The sequence below is a fragment of the Mercenaria mercenaria genome, chromosome 14 (assembly GCF_021730395.1).
Source record: "Mercenaria mercenaria strain notata chromosome 14, MADL_Memer_1, whole genome shotgun sequence".
Lineage (NCBI taxonomy): Eukaryota > Metazoa > Mollusca > Bivalvia > Venerida > Veneridae > Mercenaria > Mercenaria mercenaria.
Window position 1 is genome coordinate 45366368 of NC_069374.1, and position 19030 is coordinate 45385397.

Sequence of the window (19030 nt, forward strand, 5' to 3'; positions counted from 1 at the left end):
TTACAGTTTTCAGTAACAGTAATGGTAAAAGTATCAATGATTGTGGCAACAGTGGCAGTGGTTGTGGTAACAATAACAGTGGTAGTTGTAACAGTGAAGTGGTAACAGTGGTAGTAGTAATAGTGTTATTGTTTACAGTTATAGCGGCAGCGGCAGCTTCATCAGTACTTAACAAATGAAGTGGTAACAAAACAGTGGTAATGGTGAGATTAACAGTGGTAGCAGTTACAGTAACAGTCGTTGCGGTAACAGTTACAGCGGTAGTGGCAACAGGTACAGATGAAGTGGTAACAATAACACTGGTAGTAGTAATAGCGGTAGCAGTGGTAGTTGTATAAGTAGTGATAGTAGCACTGGTATTCATTTTACCTGTCCGCAATAGTATCATGCGCGGATCCAGCTTATTTTCTCGGAGGGGGTCCCATCTCATCCACCACCCTCCGCTCGGAAACATTTTGAAGTTTAGCGCTTCATTATCTGCATTCTGGGGCGTTTAAGGAGCATTTAAGAACACCTTTCTACTGCAATTTTATATACAATATACCCCTTATTTTCACAGTTTTATGTGCTAACAGTTAAATTTTGGGAATTCCTAGTTTGTTTTAGATAAGTAATATAAATATGAATTATGTCGGGGTCGTAACAAGCAGCAGCCGTATATACTTTGAATTTGGTCCTGATATTGCCTTTTTCAAAAAACACATTTTCTTTCCTTCTTCCCTTCTTTCCTTTTTTAAGGATTTCCCAGAGGGTGTCCGGACCCCCGCTCCCCCACTCTGGATCCGCGCATGAGTATTAAACTATTACCGTAAATAGGAGAACGATCTACTGTGCAAAATTGTAATTTTAATGAAATGCAACTTCCTCTAAGGATTGCAATACAGTATTTGACATTTTCTTCTTTATATTTCAGACCTGAGAGACGATTTGGTAACATTCTACAAAGACACGCACAGTTCTATACCACTTTCACCGCTGTTTGAAGAGCACGACACTCCCCTGGTAGATTTTTACGTTTTGCCACAAATGAATTCCATTGAAGTGCAGAACTTGTTTCCGGAAGGGAGAGAGATCAAAACTCCAGTCAAATTGTCCGACATGTTCAAGTCGGGAAACAAATGGAGTCGTGAAATATATTTAATTGCTGAAGCCGGTTTGGGGAAAACTGCATTTTCGAAATACCTTGCTGTAACGTGGTGCCAGGCTCATCGTCCAGAAAAGGAATTTGAAAAATATTTCCCAGAAGATGCAATAGATGTAATGCGCGAATTCGACTTTTTATTTCTGGTGTTTTTACGGGATTCTTCTGAGGGTTGCAGTATTGATAATTTGATAGTAAATCAAATTGTGCAAAATTTATCTCTCTCATGCACTATGACAGTAAGTTCCCTACAGGAGATCCTACATCGTGAAAGATGTTTAGTAATCTTAGATGCACTCGACGAGTGGACCCATCCTGGAGAAAAATGTGTAAAAGTACCTACCAAAAACAATCCCTCATCGTAATGCACATGAAAAGTGCACAATCCTGACAACGACGAGACCTTGGAAATTAAGTGTCATTAACCTTAAAACCAGTCAAATAGATAAGAAAGTAGAGTTAGTAAAACTAACCTCGCAGTCAGCACAAGTGTTGAAGGAAAGGGCAATTTCAAAAATAAAAAAGCTAAATGTTTCTGATGCAAAACGCTTGGCAAAAGCCTTTAGTACAGAAATAAACGAGAAGAAACTTGAGAATCTGGAATCCGTTCCCCTCCTTTTGATGTATCTCATTTGTTTATGGTGTGACGATCTTCCTCTAGGAAAGTCAAAGAGTGAACTATATACAAACATTATTGAACTCCTGCTCTCAAGAACAGTTAGAAAATTACACCTAGGACTAGAAATAACGAGCGAATCATCCCAGAGTGATATCCCACAATTCTGGAGTAAACACGTACATTGTAAGAAATATTACGCGCTTCTAAAAGCTTTAGGACAATTGGCATTTGAAACATTATTCAGTAAACAACGTGAAAGCACGCTAGTATTTAGTCAGTCAGTCACTGAAAGGTTTTTAAACAAAGACGATTTGAAGTTAGATCTATGTCTTCTCTCAGGAATATTAACAAAAAGTAAGGAAGTGAAATTAACCAGTGAAAGTTATAAAGTTTCGTTTTCCCACAAAACAGTACAGGAATATTTCTGTGCACTGTACATTTGCTGCCAAAGTGAAATTGATGTCGAAAAATTTGTGTTACATAGATTCAAGAGTGTACAAAATATTCTTGATATGTCGACAGTGTTTATTTTTATCAGTGGAATGAATGCAGAAATCATGTCTTCGATATCACGCGAATTAATGTCTGTAATCAGTGAAGATCAAATAACGAGAACATACAGATCAATGACATACTACGATTCCAGGTACGTTAATCCTCTGAAAGACATACAAAACATGTACATTTCTTGTTTGAAAGAAAACACGGACAACACTTCTCTTTGTTTCCAGGATTTTATCATCGATAAAGAATGTCAACAAGAAAATCACTTCTTGAATTTAAAACAGCTGGTGATACACAATAAAAGTAATATTATGTCATTAAGTATCAAAATAGAAGGCATTCGTTGTTTACGTGAACTTATCGATCAGTGTGAACTTGATGACCTGCACAGTGTCAAGAAAATATACTACCGAGGAGAATGTACTAAGGAAGCGGAAATTATTCGGTTGTTGACAAACAAGTCGTTGGAATGTGTAACTGTTGTATCAAGTACATGGCAAGGTAAATACTTTATAGTCAAACGTAGTTCTTGTTCCAGTGAACTGTCTAAAACATTTCAGAATATTTCTCAGTTACGAGCAATTTATATCAATTCTTTCAAGATGGAGCACGATGTGCTGAAGGAGTTTGTGAATTATATTATAAACAGAAAATCAATGGCGGAGATTAGATTGTACAGATTACACTGTGTCACACACGATATTTCCTGCGGAGAAATGAATTTGGACTTTTCCCAGCATTCAGATCTAAGGACGTTAGGATTGAGCGATATACCTGTGTCACAATTAAAAGTGAATGTATCGTCGTTAGAGGAATGTGCTGTTGGATATTTATCTAAACTCGGTCTGTTCACGTTATTGCTGAGAGAGCTGCCAGCAGCCAGTAAACTACACACATTTAGGTGTAATGCTCTAAAATCTTCCGGTGACATTGAAACATTGTTGCAGACATTACCATTGTTAGTTCCAGTGAAAGAAGTTTGGTTGGTGGATATCAACGTAGGTGAAAGGTCACTGTCCCTTTCACCGGAAATGGTGAATCTACAGCTTGTTTTCTTGTCTAAGGTAACAATGTCTGGTTCATCATTACGTAATCTAGTTAAGGTAGTAGAGAAACTTCTACACTCAGTGACAGTAGAAATGCTAGCTTGTAATATAACACCGGAAACAGAATTTGCAGACGTTAAAAAATATATAAAAACATCGGAGAATTTCGTGGTCACGTTTGATGGAATCACTCAGTACGGCATGTACAAGTACGTGTTTTTGTTTCAAACAACTGAAGCTGGAAGTCGAGTACATTAAGTTAACCAGGGAACTTGAACTGATAGTTTAAATATTTTATAAACATTACTCATTGAATATATGTAACATAAAACATAACACATTGACATGACATGACATGTATGTACAGAGTTAAAAATAGCCGTGCTTGCGAGTGAAATAGACACGAAAATCAATTCTAGGAAAAGGAGTTAAAATAGTTGTGCATAGATCATGAAGAGGATGGGCGTTCTCATATCTGCATGGATTTATAACACAAGTAAGTTATTTTATTTGTTTTATCAAAGTAAATAATAAATTTACTATTTTTGATAAAGTTTTACAGAATTGAAACACGTTTTGTTTTATTGTTTATTTGGATTTTGGCCATGAAAGTTAGTGAAAGAGGTTTCATAATTCTAATCCGTAAGCCACCACAAGTCTATACAGTACATAAAAAAGACCCAACACCTGTCAGTATGTAATCAAAGTCTATATATATTGATTGACTAATGACGTGTGCGTTTTTCCATCCGTCCGCCCGTCCGTCATGATTAGTGTCAGAAGCAAAACTTTTTAGCCATTTGAGGTATTGACTTCAAACCTTAATATAGAGCATTTATTTATAACTGTTAAATCAAGGTATTTACTTAAAACATTTTTATGCCCCCACCTTAGGTGGAGGGTGGGGGCATATAGATTTGACCTTGTTCGTCCGTCCGTCTGTCCTCCGTCTGTCCATCCTTCGGAGAATGTTGTGTCACGTCTAGCTCCAAAAGTATTTGATGTACTGTAGTCACAAAACTTTACAGGAATGTTGGTCAGTATGTGTAGTTGTGCACTTGGGGTTTCGCATCCGGATTCATTCAGTCCTGTAGGAGTTATGGCCCCTGACTTTGTAAAAATTGGTCATTTTAGTGTTGTGTCGCGCCTAGCTCCAAAAGTATTTAACGTAGAGTCACCAACCTTTACAGGAATGTTGGTCACCATGTGTAGTTGTGCATCTGGGGTTTCGCATCCAGATTCTTTGAGTCATGTAGGAGTTACAGCCCCTGACTTTGTTGAAAATTGGACATTTTAATGTTGTGTCGCGCGTAGCTCCAAAAGTATTTGACCTAGAGTCACCAATGTTTACAGGAATGTTGGTCAGCATGTTTAGTTGTGCACCTGGGGTTTTCCGTCCAGATTCATTCAGTCGTGTAGGAGTTATGGCCCCTGACTTAGTTGAAATTGATCATTTTAATGTTGTGTCAGGTATAGCTCCAAAAGTATTTGACCTAGAGTCACCAAAGCTTACAGGAATGTTGGTCAGCATGTGCAGTTGTGCACCTGAGGTTTCGCGTCCGAAATCATTCAGTCGTGTAAGAGTTACAGCCCCTGATTTTGTTAAGGATGACTACCCGTAATAGGCCTCAATTTCACCAAAAGCGTACATACAACTCAACTTGTAAATGTAAGCTTTGAAAATGTCAAACGATAGAAAAAAGGTGCATATTGACAAATCATATTGTGACAGATTTCTTTTTGATATTTGTATCATAATCATAAAATGCAGCTTTCTACCCCAAAAGTTTCTCGAAACTCAAGCTCAGATTCTCATAATCAAAGAAATTATATGTTTCCCATAGGCATCAATGTTAACTTCAATACCGATTATCTCCCCCAAAAAATGATAAAATTCGAAAAATCTCTCGGTGAAACATTTTTAATTTTATATGTCTTTAAAGTGACTAAATTTCATTTAAATATTACCATCCAGTTACAAGATATGAAATATGGCTATTACACCATGTTATCCTTAAAAATTGGTCATTTTAATGTTGTGCCATGCGTTACAAGCTCCAAAAGTATTTGACCTAGGGTCACCAAAGTTTACAGGAATGTTGGTCAGCATGTGCAGTTGTGCACCTGGGGTTTTGTGTACAGATTCAGTCAGTATTGTAGGAGTTATGGCCCCTGACCTAGGAAAAAATTGTCATTTTAATGTTTTGTCACACGTAGCTCCGAAAATATTTTACCTACAGTTATTACGAAGAGAAATGAGTTAGATGATCTGTGTCCTTTGTCATGTAGCAGGGGCATTTGTGTCCCGTGGATACACTTCTAGTTTTCCTTTTTTTGTTGGATTTAACGTTGAACCGACAGATGATAGGTCATATGGTGACTTTCCAGCTTTAATGGTGGAGGAAGACCCCAGGTGCCCCTCCGTGCATTATTTCACCCGAGCAGGCACCTGGGTAGAACCACCGGCCTTCCGTAAGCCAGCTAGATGGCTTCCTCACATGAGGAATTCAACGCATCGAGTGAGGCTCGAACCCACATCGATGAGGGGCAAGTGATTGGAAGTCAACGGCATTAACCACACGGTCACGGAGGCCCTACTTGAAACTTGGAATAAAGGCAGGTGTTGATGCAGACTGCAATAAAATAAAATGCAATCCTTCTGGCTCCGCCCTCCGGCCCCAGCCCTATCATTTTTAGCTCGACTGTTTGAAGAATAGTCCAGCTATTCTACTCACCCTGGCGTCGGCGCCGGCATCACACCTTGGTTAAAGTTTTACATGCAAGAACATACAGCTATCAATTGAAATATAGCTTTGAAACTTATTTTTCTTTTTCTAGGGGTCAATTACCCACCTCACTGGGTCAAGTTCCAGAACTCTGACATTTATTTTGAGCAAATAATACCCTTTCTGGACAAAGAAAATCCACGTTAAAAGTGAACTGATGATGCAAGTTACTATCACCAAAACTAATGCAGATATTGAATTGAAACTTCATATGTGTCTTTTGGGTTATAAAATGAGTAGATAGCATCAAGTCTCACATCTGGGTCACACATTAAACCGGAATCCACCTAAAAACCGGAATACACCGGAATACACTTTCTATAACCGGAATACACCTGTATTTTTTAATTAAAGGTATTTTTGAAGGTTCTCTGATATAATTCAATCATATGTATCATAAATAATCAACATACCAAAGGAAAATACAATACGTTCACGCAAAACGATTTTATAAGAGATTGAAATTCGGCGACCGCGCGGGAAATTACCATAACCGAAATACAACCGTATTTCTTCAACAAATGCTATTTTTGAAGTGGTTTATGACTGAATTCAAAAATATATATCATAAATAATTAATTTTCAAAATGAAATTAAAATACTTTTGCGCATTACGTTTTGTATATGATTGAAAATCGGCGACGGCACTGGAAATTTGCGTATTCGTAAATGAATTTCCATGCCCTAAAATTCTCTAATGTACACCCGTATTTTTTAAATAAATCGTATTTTTAGGGTTTATGATAGAAATCAATTATATCTAAAATAAATAATTAATTTACAAAAATATACATGTACAAAGATGCATTTAAATCCGCAACGACATCGTATTGCTTTATTTAAAACCACATTTCTATTTACGTTCATTTATTTAAATTGCTGCCGCTTTTTCATTATTTAAGATTTTTTTATTCTGTTCTTTGTACTTTCTGTTCAAAAGTCTGAATTTTATGGCCATAGTATATACCATTTATTTACTTTTAGAAAGAAATAAGTAATTAAGATCGCGCTGTTCGAAGTTTTACAAATAATTATGTGAAAATTCGACCGTTTTTATAGAATTTTCCCTACATTGCTGTCGATATCTTATTAAAATCGTTACAGAATTCAAACTGTATTACTTCTTAAGCGGTGCTGAAAACTTGAAGCGATAATATTAAAAAATGAATACACTACGCGTGTTTTTTGTACGTGTTGATTAACAAAAGTAACGTCGAGCGATGTAAATTAGATATTACGATAGGTCGCACGTGCTCGTCGAATGGAAAGTTACCGGCATGATGTTTTGTATCTTTACGATTCCCGGGTAAATTCCAGTCAATCCAAATAATAATTTTGTTGACGTTTTTCACGATGTAATTTCTGAATTTTGATAAAGTTACGACGTAAAAACACTTTTCCTAAATTTCCGGAATGGACTGGAATTAATAAAACTGATTTAAAAAATATAAGGAATTCTGTAAATGAAACACTGAAAAAGTATTTAAAGGAAGACTATGTTGATACAAGAAAACGACTAGGATACCCGAGACATTATGATCGAGACTTAGTGCATCCTGGAGAGAAGGAAGGAGGAATGAAAATGTTTAAATCTACAATACATCGCTGTTTTAGCAAAACATTGAATTAGTATTGACACGTTAAAGTACATGAAAAATAAAAAAATATACTGAATGTACCTGTTTTTCTTCAATTTTTCAATTTGCAATTATAACGACAAGTATGAAATTAAACAAAAGCTTATCATATTTAACTGCACTTACCTTGTCAGACATTATTTGTCACATGTCGCATATGTGTGCTTACAAATATACTGATTAATTGATATAATCAATAGGTGTGATAATCCAATCAAACTCTATCAGGACTAATCAGAGGCACGTGTTTGTTACGCTGCATATATTCATAGGATCTTAGTTGTGCTTTAGAAATAAGCGCAGTAAACGTTTTTATATTTATATATTAAACATAATATAATTCTTTTGAAAACTGATTTTTTGTAATTTATTTTCTTCTTAAATTATCAAATTAAACATGAAGAAATAATTCAATTAGTTCCAATAATAAACATACGGCCAGTTCTTTCCGATCAGCGCGGTTTATGCACTGACATGTGTTTTGTGTATAATTCATTTAAATATTGAATATTGATATTTTTTCTTAATTAATTTTCTTTTTTAATTGTTAAACGAAATGCGAAATATGAAGAAACAATTAAGTAATTTCCAATTATAAACATGTGACATGCCCTTTCCGATCATGTTAAAAATAAAAGATTAAAACATTGTTATGTCCTTTCCGATCAGCGCGGTTTATGCCACTCGTATTTTGTCTATAATTCATTTAAAAATCAAAAAATGCTATTTTATCATTCATAGTTTATTTTCTTTTTTATTTGTTAAATGAAATAAGAAGAAACAATTAAATAAGTTTCAATAATAAACATGTGACATGCCCTTTCCGATCATGTTAAGCCCTTTCCAATCCGCGCGGTTTATGTCGGGACCCGTATTTTGTTTATGATTCATTTAAAATCGAATATTGATATTTTTTGTCTTAAATTGTTTTCTTATTATTTGAAGAAACAATTAAATAAATTTTAATAATCAACATTCCGGTATCTAGTCATAGCGACGTAAGCGTAAAACATTTCCGTAAGATCGTAAAGTTATAATCTCGTATACAGAATTAACTTTTAATAAACTTCTCTCAAATATTCATTCATATTTAATCTGATTGAACATGGTTCTACAACTTACAAAAAATTATAAAAAGTGTTTATTTAAGAGAATACTATTTATTTTTTAAAAAAGGACGAGTGCATTTATCTTATGGAAACTTCCCGTGAGCTCGCCAAATCCAAATCTCATATAAAATCGTTTTGTGTTAAAGTATTTTATTTTCCTTTTGTAAACTTATTATTTATATTATACACGAATGATTTCTGCAATAAACCCTACAAAAATACCATTTATTAATAAAATACGGGTGTATTTCGGTTATGGAAATTTCCCGCGCGGTCGCCGAACTTCATTCTCGTATAAAATCATTTTGCGTAAACGTATTTTATTTTCCTTTCGTATGTTAATTATTTGTGATATATATGATTGAATTATATCAAAAACCCTTCAAAAATACCTTTAACTTAAAAAATACAGGTGTATTCCGGTTATGTAAAGTGTATTCCGCTGTATTCCGGTTTTTAGGTGGATTCCGGTTTAATGTGTGACCGTCACATCTCTGACCTGCATATTTGCCAAATTATGCCCTCTCCAGGTTAAAGTTTTGCGTGCAAATATACACAGCTATTACTAAAAGGCATATAGATTTGAAACTTTTCTCTTTATTTTTCTAGATCAATTACCAACTTCACTCAGGGTCAATTCCCATAACTCTGACATTTATTTTGGACAAATTGTGTTAAAGTTTTACATGCAAGTTACTATCTCAAATTAATGCAGATATTGACTTGAAATTTTACATGTGTCTTCGGGGTTATAAAACTAACTGATAGCATCAAGTCCCAAAACTTTGACCTACATTTTGGCCAAATTATGCCCTTTTTGGGCTTAGAAAATCCTGGTTAAAGTTTTGTGTACAAGTACATACAGCTGTTACTTAAAGGAATAATTAAAGATATATTTGAAATTTATTTTCTATTTTTCTACTTTACCATGCTATCTGTTTTGTTCTATTTCGAGGCTACTTTATCGATACTATCTTATTATTACACATTTCCAGAGTGACATACTTAATCCATGCTATCTATTGTTGCTACTTTATCCATACTATCTATTATTACCTGTTTCCAGGCCTAATTTATCCATGCTGTCTATTATTACCCATTTCCAGACCTACATTACCATGCTATCTGTTGTTGCTACTTTATCCATGTCATCTGTTGTTGCTAATTTATCAATGCTATCTGTTATTACCCGTTTCCAAACCTACATTACCATGATATCTGTTGTTGCTACTTTATCCATGCTATCTGATATTACCCATTTCCAGACTTACATTACCATGCTGTCTGTTGTTGCTAATTTATCCATGCTATCTGTTATTACCCATTTCCATACTTACATTACCATGATATCTGTTGTTGCTACTTTATCCATGCTATCTGTTATTATACCCATTTCCAGACTTACATTACCATGCTGTCTGTTGTTGCTAATTTATCCATGCTGTCTATTATTACCCATTTCCTGACCTACATTACCATGCTATCTGTTGTTGCTACTTTATCCATGCCATCTGTTGTTACTAATTTATCAATGCTATCTGTTATTACCCGTTTCCAAACCTACATTACCATGATATCTGTTGTTGCTACTTTATCCATGCTATCTGTTATTACCCATTTCCAGACTTACACTACCATGCTGTCTGATGTTGCTAATTCATCCATGCTATCTTTTATTACCAATTTCCAGACCTACATTACCATGCTTTCTGTTGTTGCTACTTTATCCATGCTATCTATTATTACCCATTTCCAGACCTACATTACCATGCTTTCTGTTGTTGCTTCTTTATCCATGCTATCTATTATTACCAATTTCCAGACCAACATTACCATGCTATCTGTTCTTGCTAATTTACCCATGCTATCTATTATTACCAATTTCCAGACCTATATTACCATGCTATCTGTTCTTGCTAATTTATCCATGCTGTTGATTATAACCCATTTCCAGACTTACATTACCATGCTATCTGTTCTTGCTAATTTATCCATGCTGTCTATTATTACCCATTTCCAGACCTACATTACCATGCTATCTGTTGTTGCTACTTTATCTATGCTATCTGTTGTTGCTACTTTATTCATGCTATCTATTATTACCAATTTCCAGACTTACATTACCATGCTATCTGTTCTTGCTAATTTACCCATGCTATTGATTATTACCCATTTCCAGACCTACATTACCATGCAATCTGTTGTTGCTACTTTATCTATGCTATCTGTTGTTGCTAATTTATCCATGCTATCTATTATTACCTGTTTTAAGACCTACATTTCCATGCTATCTGTTGTTGCTACTTTATCCATGCTATCTGTTGTTGCTAATGTATCCATGCTATCAGTTATTACTCATTTCCAGACCTACTTTATCCATGTTTCTTTATTATTACCAATATTAATATTATTACCCATTTCTAGGCCTACTTTATCCATGCTACCTATTATTACCAATTTTCAGACCTACTTTATCTATCACCCATTCCCAATCTTGTATATTTTTAGCCCTTTTCTAGGCTTCATTATACTTTATCCATTATATTTATTGTTACAGTTTCCAGTCTTACTTTGTCCATGTTATCTAACTTTACACAATATCCAGGCTCACCTTTATTCACAGGATTGCTGTGGAATTGACCAATCAAAAGAGACAATGCTGACAGAGTTACAGGAACTGTTTAGTCGTATGACAGCAGATGAGACGACTTTAATTAGCTCTATGATGCTCGTTATACTCTTTTGAAGAGCAGTTGTGTGGACAGTCGTCACAGGAGATGTGGGTTGTGTGATTCTGGCTGTGGCTTCATGGTGCACAGGAAAGACGGTAATGGTTATAGATAAAATTTTATAGCATAATTACTTAAATTCTAAGTGCTAAGGTTGAATGAGGAACAATGAGTGATTGAGGAAATGTTGACGCGTGATAATATTATAAATACCCTTATTGAATGGGTGGCAGGTCAGTAGTTACTCAGTAGCCAAAGGTCTGAAAGTGCGAGGGCTAATAGTTTTGACTATTTACTGTCAAAACTTTCAATAAGACTTAGTGTTGTAAGTTTTGTGTCTTAAAAAATTATCTTTCACAGTTTTATTTTACTATGTTGACTTATTACCCAATTAAGCATGCGTAATAAGACAGGCCATTTATATAGCATATTTTGTTTTACTATACTGGAAACAGTGATCTATGTAAGGAATCTTGTATTTTGATAATTAATGACATTGCTTAATACTATCCATCCATCTTTTATTCCGTCCGTCCGTCTGTCAGAATGTTTGTCCACTCGATATGTTTGAAACTGCTTGGTAGATTTACATGAAATCTCACTGTCAGTGTGATCATTACCAATCCTTGTTACATGTAGAAGGTCACAATAGCCTAAATAGTTTTCCCTATGTATTCTATATAAAACTGACCTGTTTCAAAAAGCTACCAAACATAGCTAGACCTATTTCAGAGAACAAATCCTAACCTCATTTTAAAGAGTTACGATAAAACTGATACAAAATGAAGAGAAAAGTAGGGGTCATGTATCTTCTAAGAGAGATTTCTCTGGTCACATTTGCTTACTGTAAACTGACATCAAAATCACACTGCTGTGACCCGGAAGTACTACTCATACTAAAATTGAGCTTGACTTCACCAAATACAACCTGCTCTCCCATTTTTCCTACCAAAATGTCATAAATACATCCATTTAAATAGAAACTAGCCTCAATTTAGACCTCTGTTGCCATGCCAAGTGAAAAATTAGTTATCAAATACCTAGCAGCCATTACGCGACTAGACCAGATGGCTCCCACGCTGGTTCCTTTAGTATAGTTAGGCCAGAATATCATCTGCATTTTCCAGTTTTATGGGTTTTTTTCGATGGAGTTATGGCCCTTGATGCACAAGAATATATATTTTGGCCACTTCTCATATTAGTGGGAGGATTTCCACCAAACGTTACAGGTGGCATGTTCTGGTTCACTTATTATACGCCCGAAGGGACGTATTATGTTATGATGCTTGTGTCCGTCTGTCCGTTAGCAACTTCGTGTCCGCTCTGTAACTCTTGAATCCCTTGAAAGATTTCAAGGAAACTTGACACACATGTTCACCACACGGAGACGCATATTTTGGATGTCTCGCTTCAAGGTCAAGGTCACACTTAGGAGTCAAAGGTCATATCAGTTTGTTTCGTGTCCACTCTGTAACTCTTGAACCCCTTGAAGGATTTCAAAGAAACTTGACACAAATGTTCACCACACCAAAGCAACATGCAGAGCGCATGTTCCGGACGACTCGCTTCAAGGTCAAGGTCACAATTAGGGGTCAAAAGTCATATCAGTTTGTTTCGAGTCCGCTCTGTAACTCTTGAACTGCTGAAAGGATTTCAAAGAAACTTGGCAGAAATGTTCACCACACTGAGACGATGTGCAGAGCGCATGTTCCGGATGACTTGCTTCAAGGTCAAGGTCACACTTAAGGGTCAAAGGTCATATATGACTTTGCTTTGTGTATATTGCTCTGCATTGCATACTCTTGTTTTTATTTGGCAGATCTCTTTTTTGTTCACTTACAATAATTTTTTTTTTGATTACTTCCCTTTTATGTTACTATGAATAGCTTATTTTGAAACTTTTTTTATTATTGGCCGTAGGGAAAAACCGAGACCACTTTTCTGTAGTACAACATGGATGGTACCAGCCCTCTAATTTTTAGGTGTATTTTTACATACCTATACCTGATAAGGATTTTTTTTTGTGGACTTTGAATATTTTTTTGTGGACTTATATTTGTTTTTTGAAGTTTTCCTTTTGTTAGCTCACCTGTCACATAGTGACAAGGTGAGCTTTTGTGATCACCCTATGTTTGTCGTCCGTCGTCAGTCCATGCGTCCGTCCGTCCGTCTGTCAACAATTTCTTGTCTGCACGATAATGGTTTCATTTATGATCTTATTTTAACCAAACTTGCACACAACTGGTATTACCATAAGATCTCGGTTCCTTTCTTGAACTGGCCAGATCCCATTATGGGTTCCAGAGTTATGGCCCCTGAAAGGGCCAAAATTAGCTATTTTGACCTTGTCTGCACAATAGCAGCTTTATTTATGATTTGATTTTTACCAAACTTGCACACAACTTGTATCGCCATAAGATCTTGGTTTCTTTCTAGAACTGGCCAGATTCCATGATGGGTTCCAGAGTTATGGCCCCTCAAAGGCCCAAAATTAGCTATTTTGACCTTGTCTGCACAATAGCAGCTTTATTTATGATTTAATTTTAACCAAACTTGCACAAAACTTGTGTCACGATAAGATCTTGGTTCGTTTTTTGAACCGGCCAGATCCCATAATGGGTTCCAGAGTTATGGCCCCTGATAGGGCCGGAATAAGCTATTTTGACATTGTCTGCACAATAGCAGCTTCATTTATGATTTGAATTTAATCAACCTTTCACAAAACTTGTGTCTCCAAAAGATCTTGGTTCCGTTCTTGAACCGGCCAGATCCCATAATGGGTTCCAGAGTTATGGCACCTGAAAGGGCCAAAACTGGCTATTTTGACCTTGTCTGCACAATAGCAGCTTCATTTATGATTTGATTTTAACCAAAGTTGCACACAACTTGTATCACCATAAGATCTCGATTCTGTTTTATACAACCGCAAGGACGTATTATGTTATCGACTCTGTGTCCGTCTGTCTGTCTGTGTGTTGGTTAGCAATTTCCCTTCCGCTCTGTAACTTTTGAACCCCTTGATGGAATTCAGAGAAACCTGGCACAAATGTTCACTCATTGAAAGGATGTGCAGAGCGCCTGTTTCGGATGGCAAAATTCAATGTCAAGGTCACACTTAGGTGTCAAAGGTCATATGACTTTGTTTTATGTGAATATTGCTCTGCATTTGCGTTGCATTGCAGTGCTCTTGTTTTTATTTGGCAGATCCTTCTTTTGTTCGCTTACAATATTTTTTTATTACTTCCCTTTTATGTTACTATAAATAGCTTATTTAGTAACTTTTTTATTATTGGCCGCAGGGAAAAACTGAGACCACTTTTCTGTGGTACAACATGGATGGTACCTCCAATTTTTAGGTGTATTTTGACATATCTGTACCTTGTAAGAATTTTTTCTTTTTGTTTTTGGTTAAAGCAAGTGGTACTCAGGTGAGCGATATAGGGCCATCATGGCTCTCTTGTTATTCCACTCCTTTGGGCTACAACAGTCAAGTTCTTTAAATTTTGCTCCCATCCTATGATGTAATCCTTCGGGCGTATATTGCCCCGCTTGGCGGAGCTCTTGTTTTCTTTGGAGTTATTGTCTTTGATTTATTATAATTTAGCTTGTCTGGGCATCTGCTGCTATACAACCTGGAGAAATATTACACAAAACTTTACAAATTTGATCATTGCCAAGCCTGCTTGACATGCATACTGCTTCCCTGTTTTTCAGCAGATTTATGACTCTTGATTTGTCAAATCTTATGATGTTTTGACACTCCTCTGATATGATTGGGTGGATATTGTCAAAATTTTATGCACATTATCGGCATGTTCAGGCTCAGTGATTTTCAATAGAGTAATGGCTTTTTATTTGTCAAATTTTATGATACTTTTGTAATTTCTCAAAGTACACCATTCGGCAGGTTTCCACTAAATCTTACCTGAATTATAAGTGGCTGGATATAGATGTCTACGACATGTCTGCCTTTCCTTTATTGATTTTCTGCAGATACTGGTCGTTGATTTAGTGTTTACACACTCTTGTTGTATACAGTTAGGCTGAATTTCACCAAACCTTACAAGTTAATTAGTGTGCAGGGATATAAACTAGCTTTTTCTATTTAGGGGCCCAGACTGTCAAAAATAAATGTTTAACATTAGGTATATGGGCATTTTCTGCCACAATTTAGGGGCCCAGCCCAAAATCCAGGGGCCATGGGCTACTGGGCCCCTGCTAATTTATATCCCTGGTGTGTAATGATAACTCATGTAAGGTTTTAACAAAATTTGCCCAGTGATGTACTTTGTGAAATTTCAAAAGTATCATAAAATTTACCAAATAAAGCCATTACTCTGCTATAAATCACTGAACCTGAACATGCCGATAATATGCATAAGATTTGGTACTGATCTCTTCTGTAAGGTTTGGACAATATCTGCCCAATCATATCAGAGGAGTGTTTTGTTATGAAGATAAAATATATTAATTTCCTGATGAACACTTTTTTGCTCAGTATTTGTCTAAGGTAAATATTTATAAACATAGTAGAAAATTCTGCTTTACAATTTTAAGACCTATAAAATGTATAATTATTACTTTCAAATAAGAGACACAAATTTCAGATTATCACATATCATTTCGTGTATTAATATAATTAATAAGAAGTACATTCTTTGACAATAATTGGAAAGATTTTGTGTAATGATATAATATGTATAAGTATATACTCAATCTGTTACTATTTGATAGGAAAAATAATTGTTATCCCCCGCCGATGAAATCGGGAGGGGGGTATTGAAATGGCGTTGTCCGTCTGTCCATTGCCATTTCTCAGCAACTAACATGTAGAATTTCATGAAACTTGAAATAAACATGAACCAACATACTGCGATGATGCCCGTCAAGGTTTGTTTCGGATTGGTCAGTTTCCCTTAGAGTTATTGCCCTTGATTTAATGAAAAATGTCCATCCGCTGCCATTTCTCAGTAACTATCAGGTAGAATTTCATGCCCGTCAAATTTTTTATCAGATTGGTCTATTTCCCTTAGAGTTATTGCTCTTGATTTAATGAAAAATCTACATCTGCAGCCATTTCTCAGTAACAAGCTGGTAGAATTTCATGAAACTAGAAATAAATATGAACCAACATACTTTGATGATGCCAGTCATTTTTTTATCCAATTGGTCAGTTTTCCTTAGAGTTATTGCCCTTTAATTGTTTAAAAATCTACAGATTTGTACATAACAAACCAACCCATTGGTGGAATTTCATTGAACTTTTTCCATTCTTTTCCATGAACATTTAGTATAAACATGTGAAGTTTTGTACCCACACCTGGTCACCACCTTGCTTTTGTCACACACCCCCCCCCTCTCCCCCCCCCCCCCCCCCCACTCCCCCAAAAAAATCCTTTTTATTATATTGTTTCTCATTTTATTAGCATGCAGAATCGTACCATTCCCCCACCTCACTCTCCTCTCGGTCTTGCACACCACCCGATCATGCGTCACCATTCCCCACCCAGTTTTTTTTTTTTCATTTTTAATTTTCCATCAGTATTTATAATCAACAGGTGAAATTTTGTACCCTAACCCGGTCTCCACCACTGCCCAAACCGCTGCCCCACAAAACACACCATTCATTTTCTGTTAAAATGATTTCGACTAATGAAATTATTTGCTTCTTAGTAACATCCTCAACTTTTTGCCAGAAATATTTTTTTGCCATTCCTCACTTCAAGCCCTTTCGGCGGGAGATACCAATTCATCGAATTTGCTTGTTAAAAGTCGATATTTTCACTGTTACCTGTTGCCAGTTTTGCAGATGCTTTCTTTGTATGCTTTAAGTAACAATTTTGCATGAAGAGAGTTTACGTTTGTCGTTAAAGTGTTAATACTCCAAGCGCTGTTCGTTTTCAAACAGCATACAATCAAAAGAGTGTTTTTTAAAAAGTGCAGTATGTTAACCCAGTGTTTAACAACCTTCACTGCCATTTAAACCAGTACAGTGTTATGAAAAAATGGTTTAAACGACAGTGATTGTTGTTTAAAACACTGGGTTAACATATTGCACTTCGTTAAGTCTATACAGCACGAAATGTAAACGGTCCGGAAAAATACTTGGGTCCGGAAACAACTGGGAAACCAGTACTTAACCTTTAGCCTGCTGGCGGCGAGTGATTCTGCCTTTGCGACCAGTGCAGACCAAAATCATCCTGCACATCCGTGCAGGCTGATCATGGTCTGCACTGTTCGCTATTCAGTCAGTAAATTTTCAGTGAACATCCCTTCAAATAATAAATGGTATTGCCCATATTGAATGATGGACCAGTCCATTTTAGAAATTTAGCAGTCTAAGGGTTAAACTACAAATGTTATATACTTACGAAATTTTTTGATGTTTTCTTTTCAGACCACAGGTTGCGATTAGTACCGAGATTCTGCTGTACTAAAGAGCAAGGTTTACTACAATGATCCCTTTTCTACTGAAACTGTCCCAGGCGGCAGCGATTGTAAATTAGTACATGGATCTCTGTTCAACTTAACAGTAATTCAGTTTATACAGACAGTTGGTTCATTTTGACTTTAGTACTGTATCACACCTTTATGAATGTACTAACCTATCTAGGCAATCAGCTGTTACCACAAACTGGATCCCAACTTCACTGAGAAATAACTGAGCTTGGAGACCAGCTCCATTGCCATACTGTGTAATGTTCAAAAGAAGGCTTTTCAGTACAACCATAATAATCTTATTCAAAAGTGATAGACTTGCAGAGAAACTCTATAATATTTAAGAACTTGAGATTTAAAAACCAGTACATGTAAAATCGCCTGTAGTGATTAGTGACATCCAAAAAGAAATTTTTATGATTTTAAATTTGAGCCAAGGGTGGAAGCAGTCAGATTTTTTAAGACAATGTTAACATGTGAGGCATATTTAAGCTCACGTCAGAACCAAGTGCACAGTGCGAGCTTATTATCACAAACAACCTGTATCCGACGTCATGTGTCAACTGTTAAAACTCCAGAGGTCTTATACTGACATTATCAAATTTAGACGAAATGATCTAGGTGTAAAAAAGTAGTTTTTTCCGCCGCTTCGTCAATTTATATACTGCCTAAATTGTGTTCACGACCAGGACTAATAGTACCCAGAGAAGTCAGGTTTAGTATATACTGTACATAGAATATCATTTACATATTTTATTTTGTACATACACAGACAAGTATCCTTTGATAAACTGGTATACTGTCTATTTGTTATGCCTTTTATTGTTTCATTATACTTCATTATAATAGTCAGGGAATACACTTTTGTTGTATTATGATCTTGTTTTGATTCATGGCACAACTGAGGTTTTGATAAGAAATTGTGCTGTCAGAAGTGTATAAATATGTTTTTGTCCTTCCACCTGGTATTTATCAGTTAGGTTTTTAGCTTTTTATTTCTTTATTGCGATTTAAATACTTT

At 35.8% G+C, this 19030-nt stretch overlaps 2 protein-coding genes across 6 annotated transcripts in view; both read left to right on the forward strand.

The window, feature by feature from the left end:
• The window catches only part of LOC123527475 (uncharacterized), a 577437-nt gene extending 575580 nt beyond the window's left edge, over positions 1-1857 (forward strand). For all 5 annotated transcript variants that reach the window (XM_053523375.1, XM_053523376.1, XM_053523373.1 and 2 more), the window contains one exon: positions 914-1857. In XM_053523375.1, the coding sequence (XP_053379350.1) occupies positions 914-1506 (593 nt within the window). In that variant the 3' untranslated portion in view covers positions 1507-1857. The remainder of the gene's footprint in view (positions 1-913) is intronic.
• LOC123538925 (uncharacterized) lies at positions 1763-18815 on the forward strand. The gene is made up of 3 exons (XM_053522610.1): positions 1763-3806; positions 11466-11669; positions 17969-18815. Exon 1 carries the CDS (start codon positions 1763-1765, stop codon positions 3566-3568), a length of 1806 nt encoding a protein of 601 aa, XP_053378585.1. The 3' UTR covers positions 3569-3806; positions 11466-11669; positions 17969-18815.
• Positions 18816-19030: the final 215 nt, after the last annotated feature.

Coding starts and splice junctions, on each gene's coding strand:
- LOC123538925 (XM_053522610.1), top strand. CDS start 1,763: ATGTATCTCATTTGTTTATGGTGTGACGATCTTCCTCTAGGAAAGTCA.